The sequence below is a fragment of the Macaca nemestrina genome, chromosome 20, assembly GCF_043159975.1.
Source record: "Macaca nemestrina isolate mMacNem1 chromosome 20, mMacNem.hap1, whole genome shotgun sequence".
NCBI lineage: Eukaryota > Metazoa > Chordata > Mammalia > Primates > Cercopithecidae > Macaca > Macaca nemestrina.
The window spans coordinates 15,058,747-15,072,861 of NC_092144.1; the positions used below are offsets into that span (position 1 = coordinate 15,058,747).

General features: G+C 49.0%; 1 protein-coding gene across 1 annotated transcript; it reads left to right on the plus strand.

The window, feature by feature from the left end:
* Positions 1-248: 248 nt before the first annotated feature.
* Positions 249-13,898, plus strand: LOC105494514 (cytochrome P450 4F11-like). The gene is made up of 10 exons (XM_071085930.1): positions 249-290; positions 681-879; positions 3,780-3,918; positions 5,871-5,924; positions 6,016-6,143; positions 8,227-8,348; positions 9,106-9,376; positions 10,504-10,629; positions 10,768-10,862; positions 13,419-13,898. Exons 2-10 carry the CDS (start codon positions 682-684, stop codon positions 13,450-13,452), a joined length of 1,167 nt encoding a protein of 388 aa, XP_070942031.1. The 5' UTR covers positions 249-290; position 681; the 3' UTR covers positions 13,453-13,898.
* The last annotated feature ends 217 nt before the right edge of the window (positions 13,899-14,115 follow it).

A 14,115-nucleotide genomic window follows, 5' to 3' on the forward strand; every position in this document is an offset into this window, starting at 1 on the left:
TGCACCTCAAGATCCCCTCTCACCCACCTGGGAGGTGCTGAGACCTGCAGAACCAGAGTCCATGCTGTGTCACCCTCAGCTGGATCCTCTGCACCCAGTTGGCCTGATGCCAGGTTTTGGTTGGCTGCCCAGGCACGGAAGACACACCCAGGCTATGGGGATTGGCTCGCCCAGCCCAGCCCAGCCTAACCCAGCCTCCCACAGCCTTCCCTACATCAGGGGCCAGAGGTAAAGACCTCCTAGCAGGTGGGGAGAGGAGATTGTGTGGGACAAGCTGGTCCTGACAGAAGGTGCCAGGCTGGGGGTGGCAGGGCTGGAAGATCTTGGCCTGGGATGGGGAGAGGCACTGCCCAAGGCTGGGGTGGGTCCAGGCTACTGACCTGGGAAATGTGATTTCCTGGTAACCGGACCCCTGGCAACCTCCCACTGATTCAGGCTGGGCCTTTCTGGATTCTAATGAGCCTCAATCTCTCCCTTTCTGTGTAACTGGAGGCCACTTGGCTGCTGGTTTCCGTTGGGTGTTTCTGGACTTTAGATCTCAGCTCTTGTTTACCCGTCTCAGACCCTTCCCTGATCTGCCTCCATCACTGCCCTTCCTTGCCCCTCTCCACTGTCCCTGGAACTTCCTGGGCCCTTCCCTGGGCCTCAGTGTCTCACCCTCCATCCCGTCTCCCCTTCAGGATGCTGACGCTGAGCCTGTCCTGGCTGGGCCTCGGGCCCGTGGCAGCATCCCCGTGGCTGCTCCAGCTGCTGGTTGGGGGCTCCTGGATCCTGGCCCGTGTCCTGGCCTGGACCTACACCTTCTATGACAACTGCTGCCACCTCCAGTGTTTCCTGCGGTCCCCAAAATGGAACTGGCTTTGGGGACACCAGGGCCTGGTGAGTTTGGCAGCAGGACAGGTCTGGGATCTCAGGGCGGATGGAGTTTCTGAGGGGCAGGAAAGCGGTTCAGGGAGCTGGGTTTTGAGGGTGGCTGGGGTCTGGGAACACAGAGAAGAGAGGGAGATGGCTCACCCATTCCTCTGCTCACTCATTCCTCTCCTCACTCACTCGTTCCTCTCCTCACTCACTCGTTCCTCTCCTCACTCACTCGTTCCTCTATCCACTCACTCATTCCTCTCCTCATTCACTGATTCCTCTCCTCACTCACTCATTCCTCTCCTCACTCACTCATTCCTCTACCCACTCGCTCATTCCTCTCCTCACTCACTCATTCCTCTCCTCACTCACTCATTCCTCTCCTCACTCACTCATTCCTCTCCTCGCTCACTCATTCCTCTCCTCACTCACTGATTCCTCTCCTCACTCACACATTCCTCTCCTCACTCACTCATTCCTCTCCTCACTCACTCGTTCCTCTATCCACTCATTCCTCTCCTCATTCACTGATTCCTCTCCTCACTCACTCATTCCTCTCCTCACTCACTCATTCCTCTACCCGCTCACTCACTCCTCTCCTCATTCACTCATTCCTCTCCTCACTCACTCATTCCTCTCCTCACTCAATCACTCCTCTCCTCATTCACTGATTCCTCTCCTCGCTCACTCATTCCTCTCCTCATTCACTCATTCCTCTCCTCATTCACTGATTCCTCTCCTCACTCACTCATTCCTCTCCTCATTCACTCATTCCTCTCCTCATTCACTGATTCCTCTCCTCACTCACTCATTCCTCTCCTCACTCACTCATTCCTCTCCTCATTCACTGATCCCTCTCCTCACTCACTCATTCCTCTCCTCACTCACTCATTCCTCTCCTCACTCACTCATTCCTCTCCTCACTCACTCGTTCCTCTCCTCACTCACTCCTCTCCTCACTCACTCATTCCTCTGCTGTACCACCCCAAGTCGTTCTCACTTCCCTTTCCTCCCACTCCAGCCTGCTTGGATCTTTTTCCTGCCTGTCTTCCCTGTGTTACTGCACCTCTCAGGGGCTCCTGTGGGCGTGGTGTGGGTGCGCAGAGCAAAGATCTCCTGGCATTTGCGCCTTCTGTACTGCTGGACTTGAGGCCTCCTGAGCCCACTGTCCAGGGGCTGCTCCCTGCCTGGCCCATTTGCTTGTGTCTGTCCATCTCTGGGCTGCTGCTTTCCCACAGGAATTAGCTCTGAGCCCCTTTCCCTATGCAGCAGGGCCAGAAGAGAAGTGTGGGCAGTCTCCCGCTGCCTCTTTCCTGGAGATGCCTTCCTCCTATCTTGCTCTTCCTCACTAACATGTCCCAGTCAGCCTTGTTGCCTGCCTGAATAAAAGCTGGTCACTCCCTGCTCTTTTCAGAAGCTGCCCTTGACTCTGCAGACTTTGGCCTCTGACTTAGACCTGCTCTCCCATTTGAGGGACATGGCCTTTGTCTGCTCACTTGTAAACGGCATGATTGATGGGCGTGTCCACGGGCACAGTGGAGGGTGTACACGATGCACTAGCACGGAGCCTGGCCTGTGGGAGGGGCTGACTGTGGACAGTTAGAGTCACTCCTGTGTCCTGGAGGCTGCTGAGAACGGAAGGTCCCCAGTGTGGGAACAGCAGCAGCCCATGCAGACCAGCCGGGATGTGAGAGGGATGTGGGAACCAGCCACAGGGACACGTCCTGAGGCCATACTGCTGTCTACAAACCTCCTTCCGTGGGGACTTTTCCGTGTGGCCGTCCCCAGGTTGAAACCATTTCCAAGATGAGAAAATATATCCTCTTGAGCAGACAGCTTGCCTTCTCCCTCTGCCTTGGTATTTACCCTTGGATCTCTCTCTCTCTTTTTTTTTTTTTTTTTTTTTTTTGAGATAGAGTCTCGCTCTGTTGCCCAGGCTGGAATGCAGTGGTGCTATCTAGGCTCACTGCAACCTCCACCTTCTGGGTTCAAGTGATTCTCCTGCGTCGGCCTGCTGAGTACCTGGGACAACAGGTGTCAGCCACCACACCTGGCTAATTTTTGTATTTTTAGTAGAGACAGGGTTTCACCATGTTGGCCAGGCAGGTCTCAAACTCCTGACCTCAGGTGATCGGCCCACCATGGCCTCCCAAAGTGCTGAGATTACAGGCACGAGCCACTGTGCCTGGCCATTATCTTTGGATCTTGGGGACAGTTCCAAGAGAGAAGGAGCAGGGATCAGTAGAGATTCTCTGCAGCTGTTCAGAATCCAGACACGCTGCTGAGGGCAGAGGCTGTACCACATCTGGAGGCTGCGGGGGGAAACTTGCTGTGGCTCCTGGTGGGGAGTTGCGTTACTCAGGTTCTCTTTAGAAACTGAATTAACAGGATATCCTTCCTCTTATCTCTCATGCATATACTGAGACAGAGAGGGGGAGAGAGAGAGAGAGAGAGAGAGAGAGTTTATTATAGGAATTGGAAAATGTGATGATGGAGGCCAAGAAGTCCCATGATATAGCATCTGCAAGCCAGAAACCAGGGACACTGGTGGTGTAAATTCAGTCGGAGTCCCAAAAGGCCTGAGAACCTGGAGTTCTCATGTCCAAGGACAGGAGCGGATGGATGAGCCAGCTCCAGAAGAGAGCTCACATCCACCCTTTCCTCTGCCTCTTTGTTCTATCCGCACCATCAAAGGATTGGATGACACCCACTCCCACTGGGGAGGTGGATCATCCTTCCTCAGTTTACCTATTCAAATGTGAATCTCTTCTGGAAATACACCGATGGACACATCCAGAAATAATGTTTTACCAGCATGTTTTATCTGGGCATCTCTTGGCTCAGTCACATGGAATTCATAGTTAATTCAGGACACCTAGAATTACCATCACAAGGGCTGACGGCCTCTGCCTTGCTTTCAGGTCACCCCCATGGAAGAGGGCATAAAGAAGTTCGTCCAGCTGGTGGCCACCCAAGGCTTTAAGTTGTGGCTGGGTCCTACCTTCCCCTTCCTCATTTTATGCAACCCTGAAATCATCCGTTCTATCACCAGTGCCTCAGGTACCCATGCAGAGCTTGGGATGATGAGGGCTGCAAAATATCCGAGGCCTTCTATCCTCTCTTCCCCCAAGCTTCCATGTGGGCCCTGCAGGGTCCAGGCCCCTCTTCCTGCTTCTCTCTCAGCCATGTTCCTCTTTCCTTTGTGTATTCACCAACCCCCATGTCAGCATCTCCTCCGTCCACTGCCATCTGTCCCTGCCATTTTGTGCTGGGCACCACTGGGGGCCCAAGAAGCCTCAATTGAGAGCACTGTCCTCGAAGTAGCCCCCCATGCTTGAGGAAATGGATGCGGACAGAGACAGCTCAAACTTTGTGGAGTCAGGAATCGAGAGAAGGAGATGGATGCAACAACCCAGAGAACAAGGTCTTTGCTGGGGCAGGCTGGAAGGCTTCCTGGAGGAGGGGTTGCTGGAAAAATGAGTAAAAAGATTTTAAAGCAAGGGAAGGGTGATGCAGTGGACATCATTAGTATCCAGATCCCCCTACCAGACCTGGCATCAGCCTTGGCTGTCCCTAAGTTACTACACTAGGAGGATTCGAGGCTGGTGGAGAATCTGGGCTGCGATTTATGTGATGTTCACCTCTGGTGAGTTTATTCCTTCTACCTTGTTCTGTCACTCATCCACCTATTCATGGCTCTCCTGCTCCAGGCCCCAGGAATCTCCAGTAGGAGATCCCACCCCAGTCTGGGGCCCTTTCTTTCCCTTTGCTCATCCTGTTTTTGAACAGGCCAAGCCAAACAGGGGCAGGGGCAGCATCCCACAGAAACTATGGCTGTAACCTCAAGATGCTGAGTGACTCTGGGCAGGTCCTCAGCTCTCTCTGGCTGCTGAAGTCTCTTTCAATTGCGAGTGATGGAAACTCAAGCCCATGTGGTCTAAGCAAATAAAGAGAATCAGTGGGCCATAAAGTCTGGAGAGAGTGGTTTTCAGGCATAGTTGGATCCAGGTGTCAATCCACATCACTGGGAATCTGTCTCCTCTTGGTTTTACCATTCTCTGTGTCACTCTGCCTTTTCATATGGTATCAATGATGAGTCTCAGAAGCCCAATTCCTATCAGAAAGCCCACCTTTCTCCCAAGGGTCCGAGATAGCCTGTGTTTTCTACATTATATTTGATTGTATCTGGTATATGCTTCCACCTGATCACATAGAGAAGTCATCATGTGTGGGGCTCAGCTGTGGCTGAGGACATTTGGGGCATGTCAGAGTCTTTTTGGTTCTTGTCTGAGATGTAGTGTGAGGTTGTCTTTTTATCCTGCTTCACATGTCTTGGCCATGTTTGGTGCTTGTCCAAGGTGTAGGACCCAGGGTCTCTTTGAGAACTGTGTGAGGTATTATTTGAGTCTTAGTAGAGTTAGGTCTTAGGGTAGATTTGAATTATGCCTGAAGAATAGGCTTGGTTACGCCTGGGCCATGTTTAGGACATTCATGGCATCATATTTAAAAGTTATCTGGACCCATCATTGGAGTACACAGAGGTCACATTACACCATCTCAGGCTCATGGGAGAGCATGTTGTGTCATTTAGGGTTTGGCATGTGTATTTTGGCCATGTCACGAATGTTAAGACATATCAGGGCAATATCCCAGGTCCCAGATCCATTTCAGAAGATAGCAGAGAGTGCTGGGGACATACAGGGTGTCCTAGATCCCTGTAAATGCATTCTGTAGAGTGCTGAGCTATGCTCAGGTATTGCAGAACATGTTGGACCATGTAGGAGATATGTCATTGTGTGCTGGAGCATACTGTGTTATTGCTGTGCTGCTGCAGCCTGGTCTAGTCTCTCCTTCCTCCACCATCCTCCTTTCTTCCTCTACCCTTGGACTTCTTCCTGCTATGCTGGGTGGGAAAAGTGGAAGTACACACCCCTGGCTGGGAGCATTCCTCCATACTCAAAGTCTTTCTCTTACCCCTCTCCACGGCCCCTGAAGGCCCTCAATCATGTCAGCTGCTGTTGCACCCAAAAATATGATTTTCTATGGCTTCATGAAGACCTGGCTGGGTGAGTAATTGCAGGTGAGTGGGGTTGGGGATATCCTTTAGGGATAAGGGAGGGTGCTGCCCTCGACCACTCTTCTTGATTGCCCTGCTAGGGGATGGGCTCCTGCTGAGTGGTGGTGGCAAGTGGAGCCACCACCGTCGCATGCTGACTCCTGCCTTCCATTTCAACATCCTGAAGCCTTATATGAAGATTTTCAACAAGAGTGTGAACATCATGCACGTGAGTCCCTTGAACTCTGAGTCCCAGCTGGAGCCTCAGGGCAGAGGGACTACAGGCATATCTGGTCTGGAATTTTGGTTGTGCTTTGGGGCCAATGCTCTTCCTTTCTGAGCCTTGGGTTCCCTATCTGTAAAACGGGGATAATAATCTCTACTTAAAAGGTGGTAAGATGACATAATGGAATCGTGTCCCTGGCACATGGTAGGTCTCAGAGGTGTGAGTTTCCATGTTTCTCTCACAGAAACCCTTCAAACTCAAGAGAGTAAAGGTGAAGTTTGTGTAGTCACAATTGCTGAGTACAAACCGGTTCAAAACTCATTGGTTTAGAGCAATAAGGGTTTATGATACCTAACAAGTGTGTGAGACAGGTGGCTGGTTCTTCTGCATGTGGATGGGATCACTCTTGGTACATGAGCAAGTCAGGTGGGTCAGGTGGGCAGCTTTGCTGATCCTGGCTCAGTTTATTCACGTGTTTGTTTGGAGCTTCACTAGCTTCAGGTTAATCTAGGATGGCCTCAGCTGTGATACCTGGACTTTTCTCCATGTGTTTCTCTGCCTCCAGGAGGCACCTGCTGTTCACATGGCATAGACTGGGTTCTGAGAGACTGTGAGGACACTACAATGTCTCTGGACATTCTCTCTGCAATGTTTCAAAGTTCAACCAGGCTTAGGTCTGCACAGACTCAAACGGACATAAAACAGGCTCCATGTCTTAATAGAAGTTGCTGGAAAATCATAGTGCAAAGTGTGAATACAGGGAGAAGTGAAGAATTGGGAGTCGGTATTTTGTGAAGTGCTTAGGATGTTTTACTTACTTGCAAGCTGATAAGCTAGCTTTGTTAATACTTCATGGATTCTGCCAGGAGATATGAGAGTCCTGGGTCAGAGACCAATGGCTATTTATTACTCATGGCATAGCAAGCAGTATGTTCTTGGTTTGCATCATTTCTCCAAACCACCCAAATCCCACGGGGTGCCACAGAGAGGTTTCAGTAGTTGCCTGCTCATGCAGTGCATTGCATGGGAGGAAAGGAGCACTAGGCTTAGGGAATCTGCTTTTATAGCAAGCATAAGCAAGCCTGATTTTGGTCCAGGGGGAGCCATTGCCTTGTCTGCAAAACAACTCTGAGAAGTGGCCCAAGTAAGAAAAACAGGTCTGGCATTCTTGGCATACCCAGAGAGATGCTCAGATCTGATGGAGGAGTCCCTTTCACAACAGGGATGTGTGTGTGTGTAAATGTATATATATATAATTTATATAAATTATATAAATATATATGTGTGTATATATATGTTTACGTTCTGGGATACATGTGCAGAACATGCAGGCTTGTTACATAGGTATACATGTGCCATGGTAGGTTGCTGCACCCACCAACCCATCATCCAGGTTGTAAGCCCCGTATGCATTAGGCATTTCTCCTAATGCACTCCCTGCCCTCGCCCCCAACCCCTTGACAGGCCCCAGTGTGTAAAGTTCCTCTCCCACAACAGGGATATTTTTGAAATGAATCTGTGGCAATGGAGATGAGTAAAACCAACGTTTACTGAGCACTCACCATGTGCCAGAAACAGTGCCATTTTCCAGCTCCAGGATACACTTTTTCTAATTTAATTTTAATAACTGTGTGAGGTTGTGGTTGGTTTTGCCCTATTGCAGGTGATAAAACTGGGGGCCAGAGAGATTAGGGAGCTCACCAAAATTGAAACAGATAGTAAGTGAGCTAGGAGTGGTGGAGCAGTGATTCCACCCTAGTTATCAGGCCCCATAGCATGTTGTCTTAATTGTTACTGAAGATTTGATCGATGGGACCTACAGGAGTGCAGGAAGTTGACCAAGAGCACACAGACCATAGGAGGCTGAGCTGGGACTTGAACCCAGGTCTCTCGACTCCCAGCCATGAGTCTTTATCTCCTAATAGTAACAGTTTCCAGTCCTATCCAAGATGGTCCTTCCTGGGGATGGGTGCCTGGGGCAGAGGACCAGGAGGATGATTGCAGGGGATCCATCTTGGTGTTTGGGTCTGGGAAGGCACTCACAGGAGGCAGTTCCCAGCTTCAACTCTGTTTTTACTCTGGCCAGGACAAGTGGCAGCGCCTGGCCTCGGAGAGCAGCGCCAGACTGGACATATTTGAGCACCTCAGCCTTATGACCTTGGACAGTCTGCAGAAATGTGTCTTCAACTTTGAAAGCAATTGTCAGGAGTGAGTCCTTTCCTATCGCCTGAGAACTTGGGCCACGAACCCAAGGGAGTAGGTTGGAAAAGGATGACTGACTGGGGTAACCAGAAGTGTCTTTCTGAAGGCACTTTCTATGTGTCGTAGCTGGGCTTTGAAGGATGGGGAAGGGGAGAGAGAAAGTACAGTCCTTTCAAGTAGGTAGAAATATTTGAGTATAGGCAAGAAGACTAGGATGAGGCAAGTGTGTGCAGCAGACAGTAGAGATCAGGTTGTGGAAGTAGACAGGGAATAGATTTCAGGACACTGAAAATCAGGAAAAGTGGCATGAACTTTATCAGGAGGTTCCCAGGAATCTTTTGAAGGGAGTTAGACCGATGACCGGTGCAGTCACAACTGAGCTCTGTGGAGGTCTGCCTGTCATGTGGACACGACACGGAGCTGACATTGGATGCAAGTCGGTGATGGTGGGGGCTGGGCCAGAAAGAGCTGGAAGACAGTGAGGTCTGAGTTTTGTGAACAGTTTTTGGAAGGAAAAGAGTCCTGACTGGATACTGGGTGGCAGAGACAGGAGAGAATCATGGTGTCCAAGCTATGCTCTGGGTACCTAGGTGCATGGAAGCAGCTCTCAGAGATGGGATGCCTGGAGAGAAGGGAGTTTGGAGAGTCAAGTCTCCTGGCTGTTTCCGGATACTCAATTTCCTGGTGGACAGTAACTTCTAGCTGCTGGTGAGAGGTGCTCCTGGGACTTTGCATATGTTAAGTTGTTACCTCCCTCATGCAGGAAGCCCAGTGAATATATTGCCACTATCTTGGAGCTCAGTGCATTTGTAGAAAAAAGAAACCAGCAGATTCTCTTGCACACGGACTTCCTGTATCATCTCACTCCTGATGGGCAGCGCTTCTGCAGGTCCTGCCGCCTGGTACATGACTTCACAGATGCCATCATCCAGGAGCGGCGCCGAACCCTCCACACTCAGGGTATTGATGATTTCCTCAAGAACAAGGCAAAGTCCAAGACTTTGGACTTCATTGATGTGCTTCTGCTGAGCAAGGTGGGCTTCTCTGGGATGTGAATTCAAGTCACAGAGTGGAGATTTATGCCAATGTCAAATGAAAGAACTTGGACTTGATCCAGAGGGCAGTGGGAGCCATGGAACATGCTTGAAAAAGACAGGTCAGAGATAGGTTTGAGAGATGACTCTGTGGAATTCAGCTGGCAGGGGACCGCTAAGTTTGAAATAGTGAGGAGCCTGAGATTTTACTTACATGTTAGTAAGTCAGTCTGACACATTTTTATGCATATCTATGTGTCTATGTCTATATCTATGATGACAGATGCACCAAACCCCTGGATCATAGCAGCCTGTTTTAATCATTCACAGCCAATAGCAGCCACCAGAGTAGGATTGTAGAGCTGGCTCTCCATTCCCATATTCCTCCTAGGGTAGCACAATGTTTTTACCTGTAAATACACCAGAATGCACTGCAGAGAGGGGGCCCCACATTATACATCTTGGAGCTTACATAGGATAGCTAGCACATCTGCCCCTTCTTCCTTCCATGGTGAGTGTGAGAATGGGAGAGAGAGGGGGGGGTGGGGAGAGAGAGAGAGAGAGAGAGAGAGAGAGAGAGAGAGAGAGAGAGAGAGAGAGAGAATGTTTGCTTTGTTCTGGAGTAAAATCTACTCCTCTCCAGGGAGATGTCCATGCCCGTAAGTGCATGGTGTTATAGATTTATAACGTAGGTGGTGGTGTTATAGGTTTATAACCCAGATGCCTTCTGGAAAGATAAGAAGGATTCTCTGAGTTTACCACTCTAGAATGTGAGCAAATATCTTCAGAGCAATACTCAATTTCTAACTTCCAAGCCAAACTGCCATTGAAATATGCTGTAACCCAGGTTGCCAGTAATGTTTCACTCCAAAAGTCCTCATTATTCAGAGACAAGATAATATTCATAGGTCATTGACTCTTCCCAGCAGGGCCAAATAGGAGAATTCAGCGGGAAAGCCCGTGGTTGGTGGGCTCTGAAGGTGGTTACCAAGAGACATCTAGGAGTGCACGATGGGCTTGGTTTTCTGGAAGGAGGATGGATCTTCAGAAATTGTTTTAGGTTTGACTCAAGAGCCCCCAGAGCTGGTGTGATTTGGGGCAGGGGTATTGTCTTGCCTTCTCTCCAGGATGAAGACGGGAAGGAGTTGTCTGATGAGGACATAAGAGCAGAAGCTGACACCTTCATGTTTGGGGGTGAGGGTCTCAGTGTGGGACTACAGTGGGCACAGGGGCCTCTCCATCCCAGCGACGTGGTGAGTGGACCCTGTGTCACTCCATTCTGCCCATCCTCCCCCTCCCTACATTCTCCCGAGAGCCTCAGTGTATGGGTGCTGTCCACCCTCTGGTGCTGAAGCAGCCCAGAAACCCAGTTTTGCTTGGCTGCCCCTCAGGCCATATGGTCTCTCCTGGGTCCTATACCACCTCGCAAAGCACCCAGAATACCAGGAACGCTGCCGGCAAGAAGTGCGAGAGCTTCTGAAGGATCGTGAGTCTATTTTTTTTTAATTTATTTATTATTATTATACATAAGTTCTAGGGTACATGTGCATAATGTGCAGGTTTGTTACATATGTATACTTGTGCCATGTTGGTGTGCTGCACCCATCAACTCGTCAGCACCCATCAACTCGTCATTTACATCAGGTATAACTCCCAATGTGAGTCTATTGAGATTGAATGGTGAGCGCAGGTGCTGGCCTGTTCCTGATCTTTTCCCATTGGTCCCGCTCCTCAGGTGGGGGAGTGGGGGAGGAGTTGTTTTTTGTCAATTCTTCCATTATTGCTTAGTGGGAGTCAGTGCAAATCCCAGACGCAGGGCTTAATACCCAGCCTGACCAGCAGGGGATGGTTTGGAGGCTTTTGGGCCAGAAAGACCTGGGCACTATAGACTCAAAGGTGAGTCAGATCAAGCCCTTGACCCTGCAAGATTGCTCATGTGTGGGGTGATGCACCCGTGATCCGACAGTCCAGTCCAGAGTTGCACACTGAAATGAAAGCAGGTGCTGTTAACATTAGCCTCCCAATTGGCAGATGGAGGTACAGAGAGATCAATTCACTTTACCAAAGCCACACAGCCAGGGAGTGGATAAGCCAGGAATTGAACCTGAGTCTGTCTGATATGAGTCAGTGCTGTGAAGCAAGGAACTATCCAGACTACGCTACAAGTCTCCCCCTAATCATTAATCTGTGTTTACAAGACTGAAGAGAAACGAACAATTCACAGTGGTGATCAGCTGGTCTCTGTTTTAAGAAGAAGAAAAGCCCCTGGAGCATACAATTGAAGTGATGTCATGGGGTCTCCAAACCAAGCAATTAGTAAAATGTATCTGAACCTGCCACCTCCAGCCCTGCTCTAAGACTCTCAGTGCCCATCGCTCAAAGCCCCCAGGTATCTTTTCTGGTAGACACAACAGAGAAGAACATGGTTAGAGCCTTGATTGGTATTAAAGATCCCAGTGGGACAACTGTCTGCACAACTCGCCAAACTCCACTGCATAACAATCCCCAGGAAGCCAATTCTAAGTTTTATTAGTGAACAAGCCATGGGACTTTCACTGACACCTGGGGGCTCATTAAAAGTTGACACACAATTTCCATCTCCACCTCATTTTTTTTTTTTTTTTTTTTTGTGCAAATGAAAGAGTCTCTAAGGATCAGCTACAGAGCTGCAGGGAGATTAGGTTTGAATGCATAGCTCAGGGATGAGGTGGAGACGGAAACACAGGCTCATCTCACTCTGGGGAAATGGTCCCAGGGAATTTTCCACTTAGCCTTAGGTCCAAACTTAGGTGTCTGATTAGCAGCAAGAGACGTAGGTAGGCATTGGAAGTGGCTCTTTCTTCCCCAAGACACTATAGTCCCAGAGCTCCACGTAGCCAAATGTTACAGAAAGCACCACAGCATCTTGGCTGTCAGAACCAAAGCATGCAAAGCACTTGGTGCCAAGAGTGGCTCCTGTGAACATTTTGCACTGCTGGAGGGGATGGAGGGGAAGGTCTCCAGATCTCCGAGGTGGGCCAGGTTTCCGCTTCCTCCATCCTAACACTTACCACACTCTCCTTATTATATAAATGACTTATTCATACTTACTGTCTTTCTCTACTCAACACTCCCCACAAGAGGATAAGACCACACTGTATTTGCTCAACTTTGTGTCCTCACTGCCTGGCACCTAATAGATGCTCAGTAAATATTCACAGAGAAAACAAGCAAATGACTCTCTCATTGCAACCCCATTCCATGTCTGTGAGTTGCAAAACCCTTCCAAAATGTGGCTATTCTCTAGTTAATCTGAAATTCATTTTGTAGATGTGGCTGACATCATTTGAACCCACCTGCCCTTATGTGTACATCCCCTGTGTAGATGAGTGTCATCTCAGGTCTGATAGATTATGGGGAAAGGTCCACTGGATGCAAACCTCTGCCTGTCTTTTAGGCTCCATGAAACACTCCTCACTCCTCTGCCCAAGGTCCCTCTCCTATTGGCCTTCTGCTCCTTGGATGAAGAGTTACTTCCCCACCCTAAGTCCTTTGCACATGCCCTTCTCTCTGCTTGGTGCACAACCTTTCCTCTCCCTCTGCAGAATAACTCAGATGAAATGCTACCTCCTCCGTGAAGTCCTCTCCTATCAGCCTGCCTTGCTTTCTGAGGATTCATTTGTCTACTCCTATAGCCACTGCCATCCCCTCCTTATGCTCCTCCTGCTCTTGTCTGACATTCAGTTATTCATCATCCACCTTCTCTCCTCCACTGTAAAGTCCACAAGAACAGGCACTAAATCTGTAATGGCCATTGCAGTCTCCCCAGCTCCTGGCTCAGTGATGAGCTCCATTGCTCTGGATACATCTGTTAAATGGGTGGTAGCTGAGGTTGAAGTTCCTCTGAGCTGGAGATAAAGGTTACCTCATGCACAGTCTTTAGGGGTTGAGGCTGGTCAGTGTCACCATCTTAAGCAGCCAGTGTGGCTCTTTCTATTTCTCCATGTCACCAAAGAGCAGACCAAGCATGAGGTTTCCTGTTTCTACTAATATTTATTTTCAGGCAGTGCTCATCTCAGATGGAGGAGACCTCTTGAGCAAGAAGTTGACCAAGGCATTGAAGAGCCCTTCAACCCAACTCAGCCTTCCAATCTTTAGTGAAAATATTATCCTATGAATATTTATGACACACCTAAAATGTGCTAGAATGGTGACTGTGACTTGGATTCCACCTCTAAGAGCTTCTGGACAGAGAAGGGAGACAGACCAGTGCATTAATCATTCAGATACCCCAAGATAAATGCAATGAAAATGCTGCAGACTGCAGACTCCTGCTTACAGCTCCTTTCCCTTCTCTGAAACTCATTGAGGTGAAAAGATCCAAAAAGGGAATTCATCTAGAATAAATTACCATTAATACTAAAGAGAAACTGCCTGGCTTGTTTCACTTAATGCAGTGTCTTCTAGGTTCATCCATGTTGTCATGAATGAGAGGATTTCCTTCTTTTTCAAGGCTGAGTAGTATTCCATGTGTATTCATTACCTCATCCATTTATCCGTTGATGGACACTTAGGTTGATTCCATCCCTTGACTTTTGTGAATAGTGCTGCAGTGAACGTGGGAGTGAAGATATTTCTTCAATATACTGATTTCATTTCCTTTGGGTATATGCCATACCCAGAAGTGAGATTGCTGGATTACACGATAATTCCATTTTTAATTTTCTGAGGAACCTCTCTACTGTTTTCTATAATGGCTG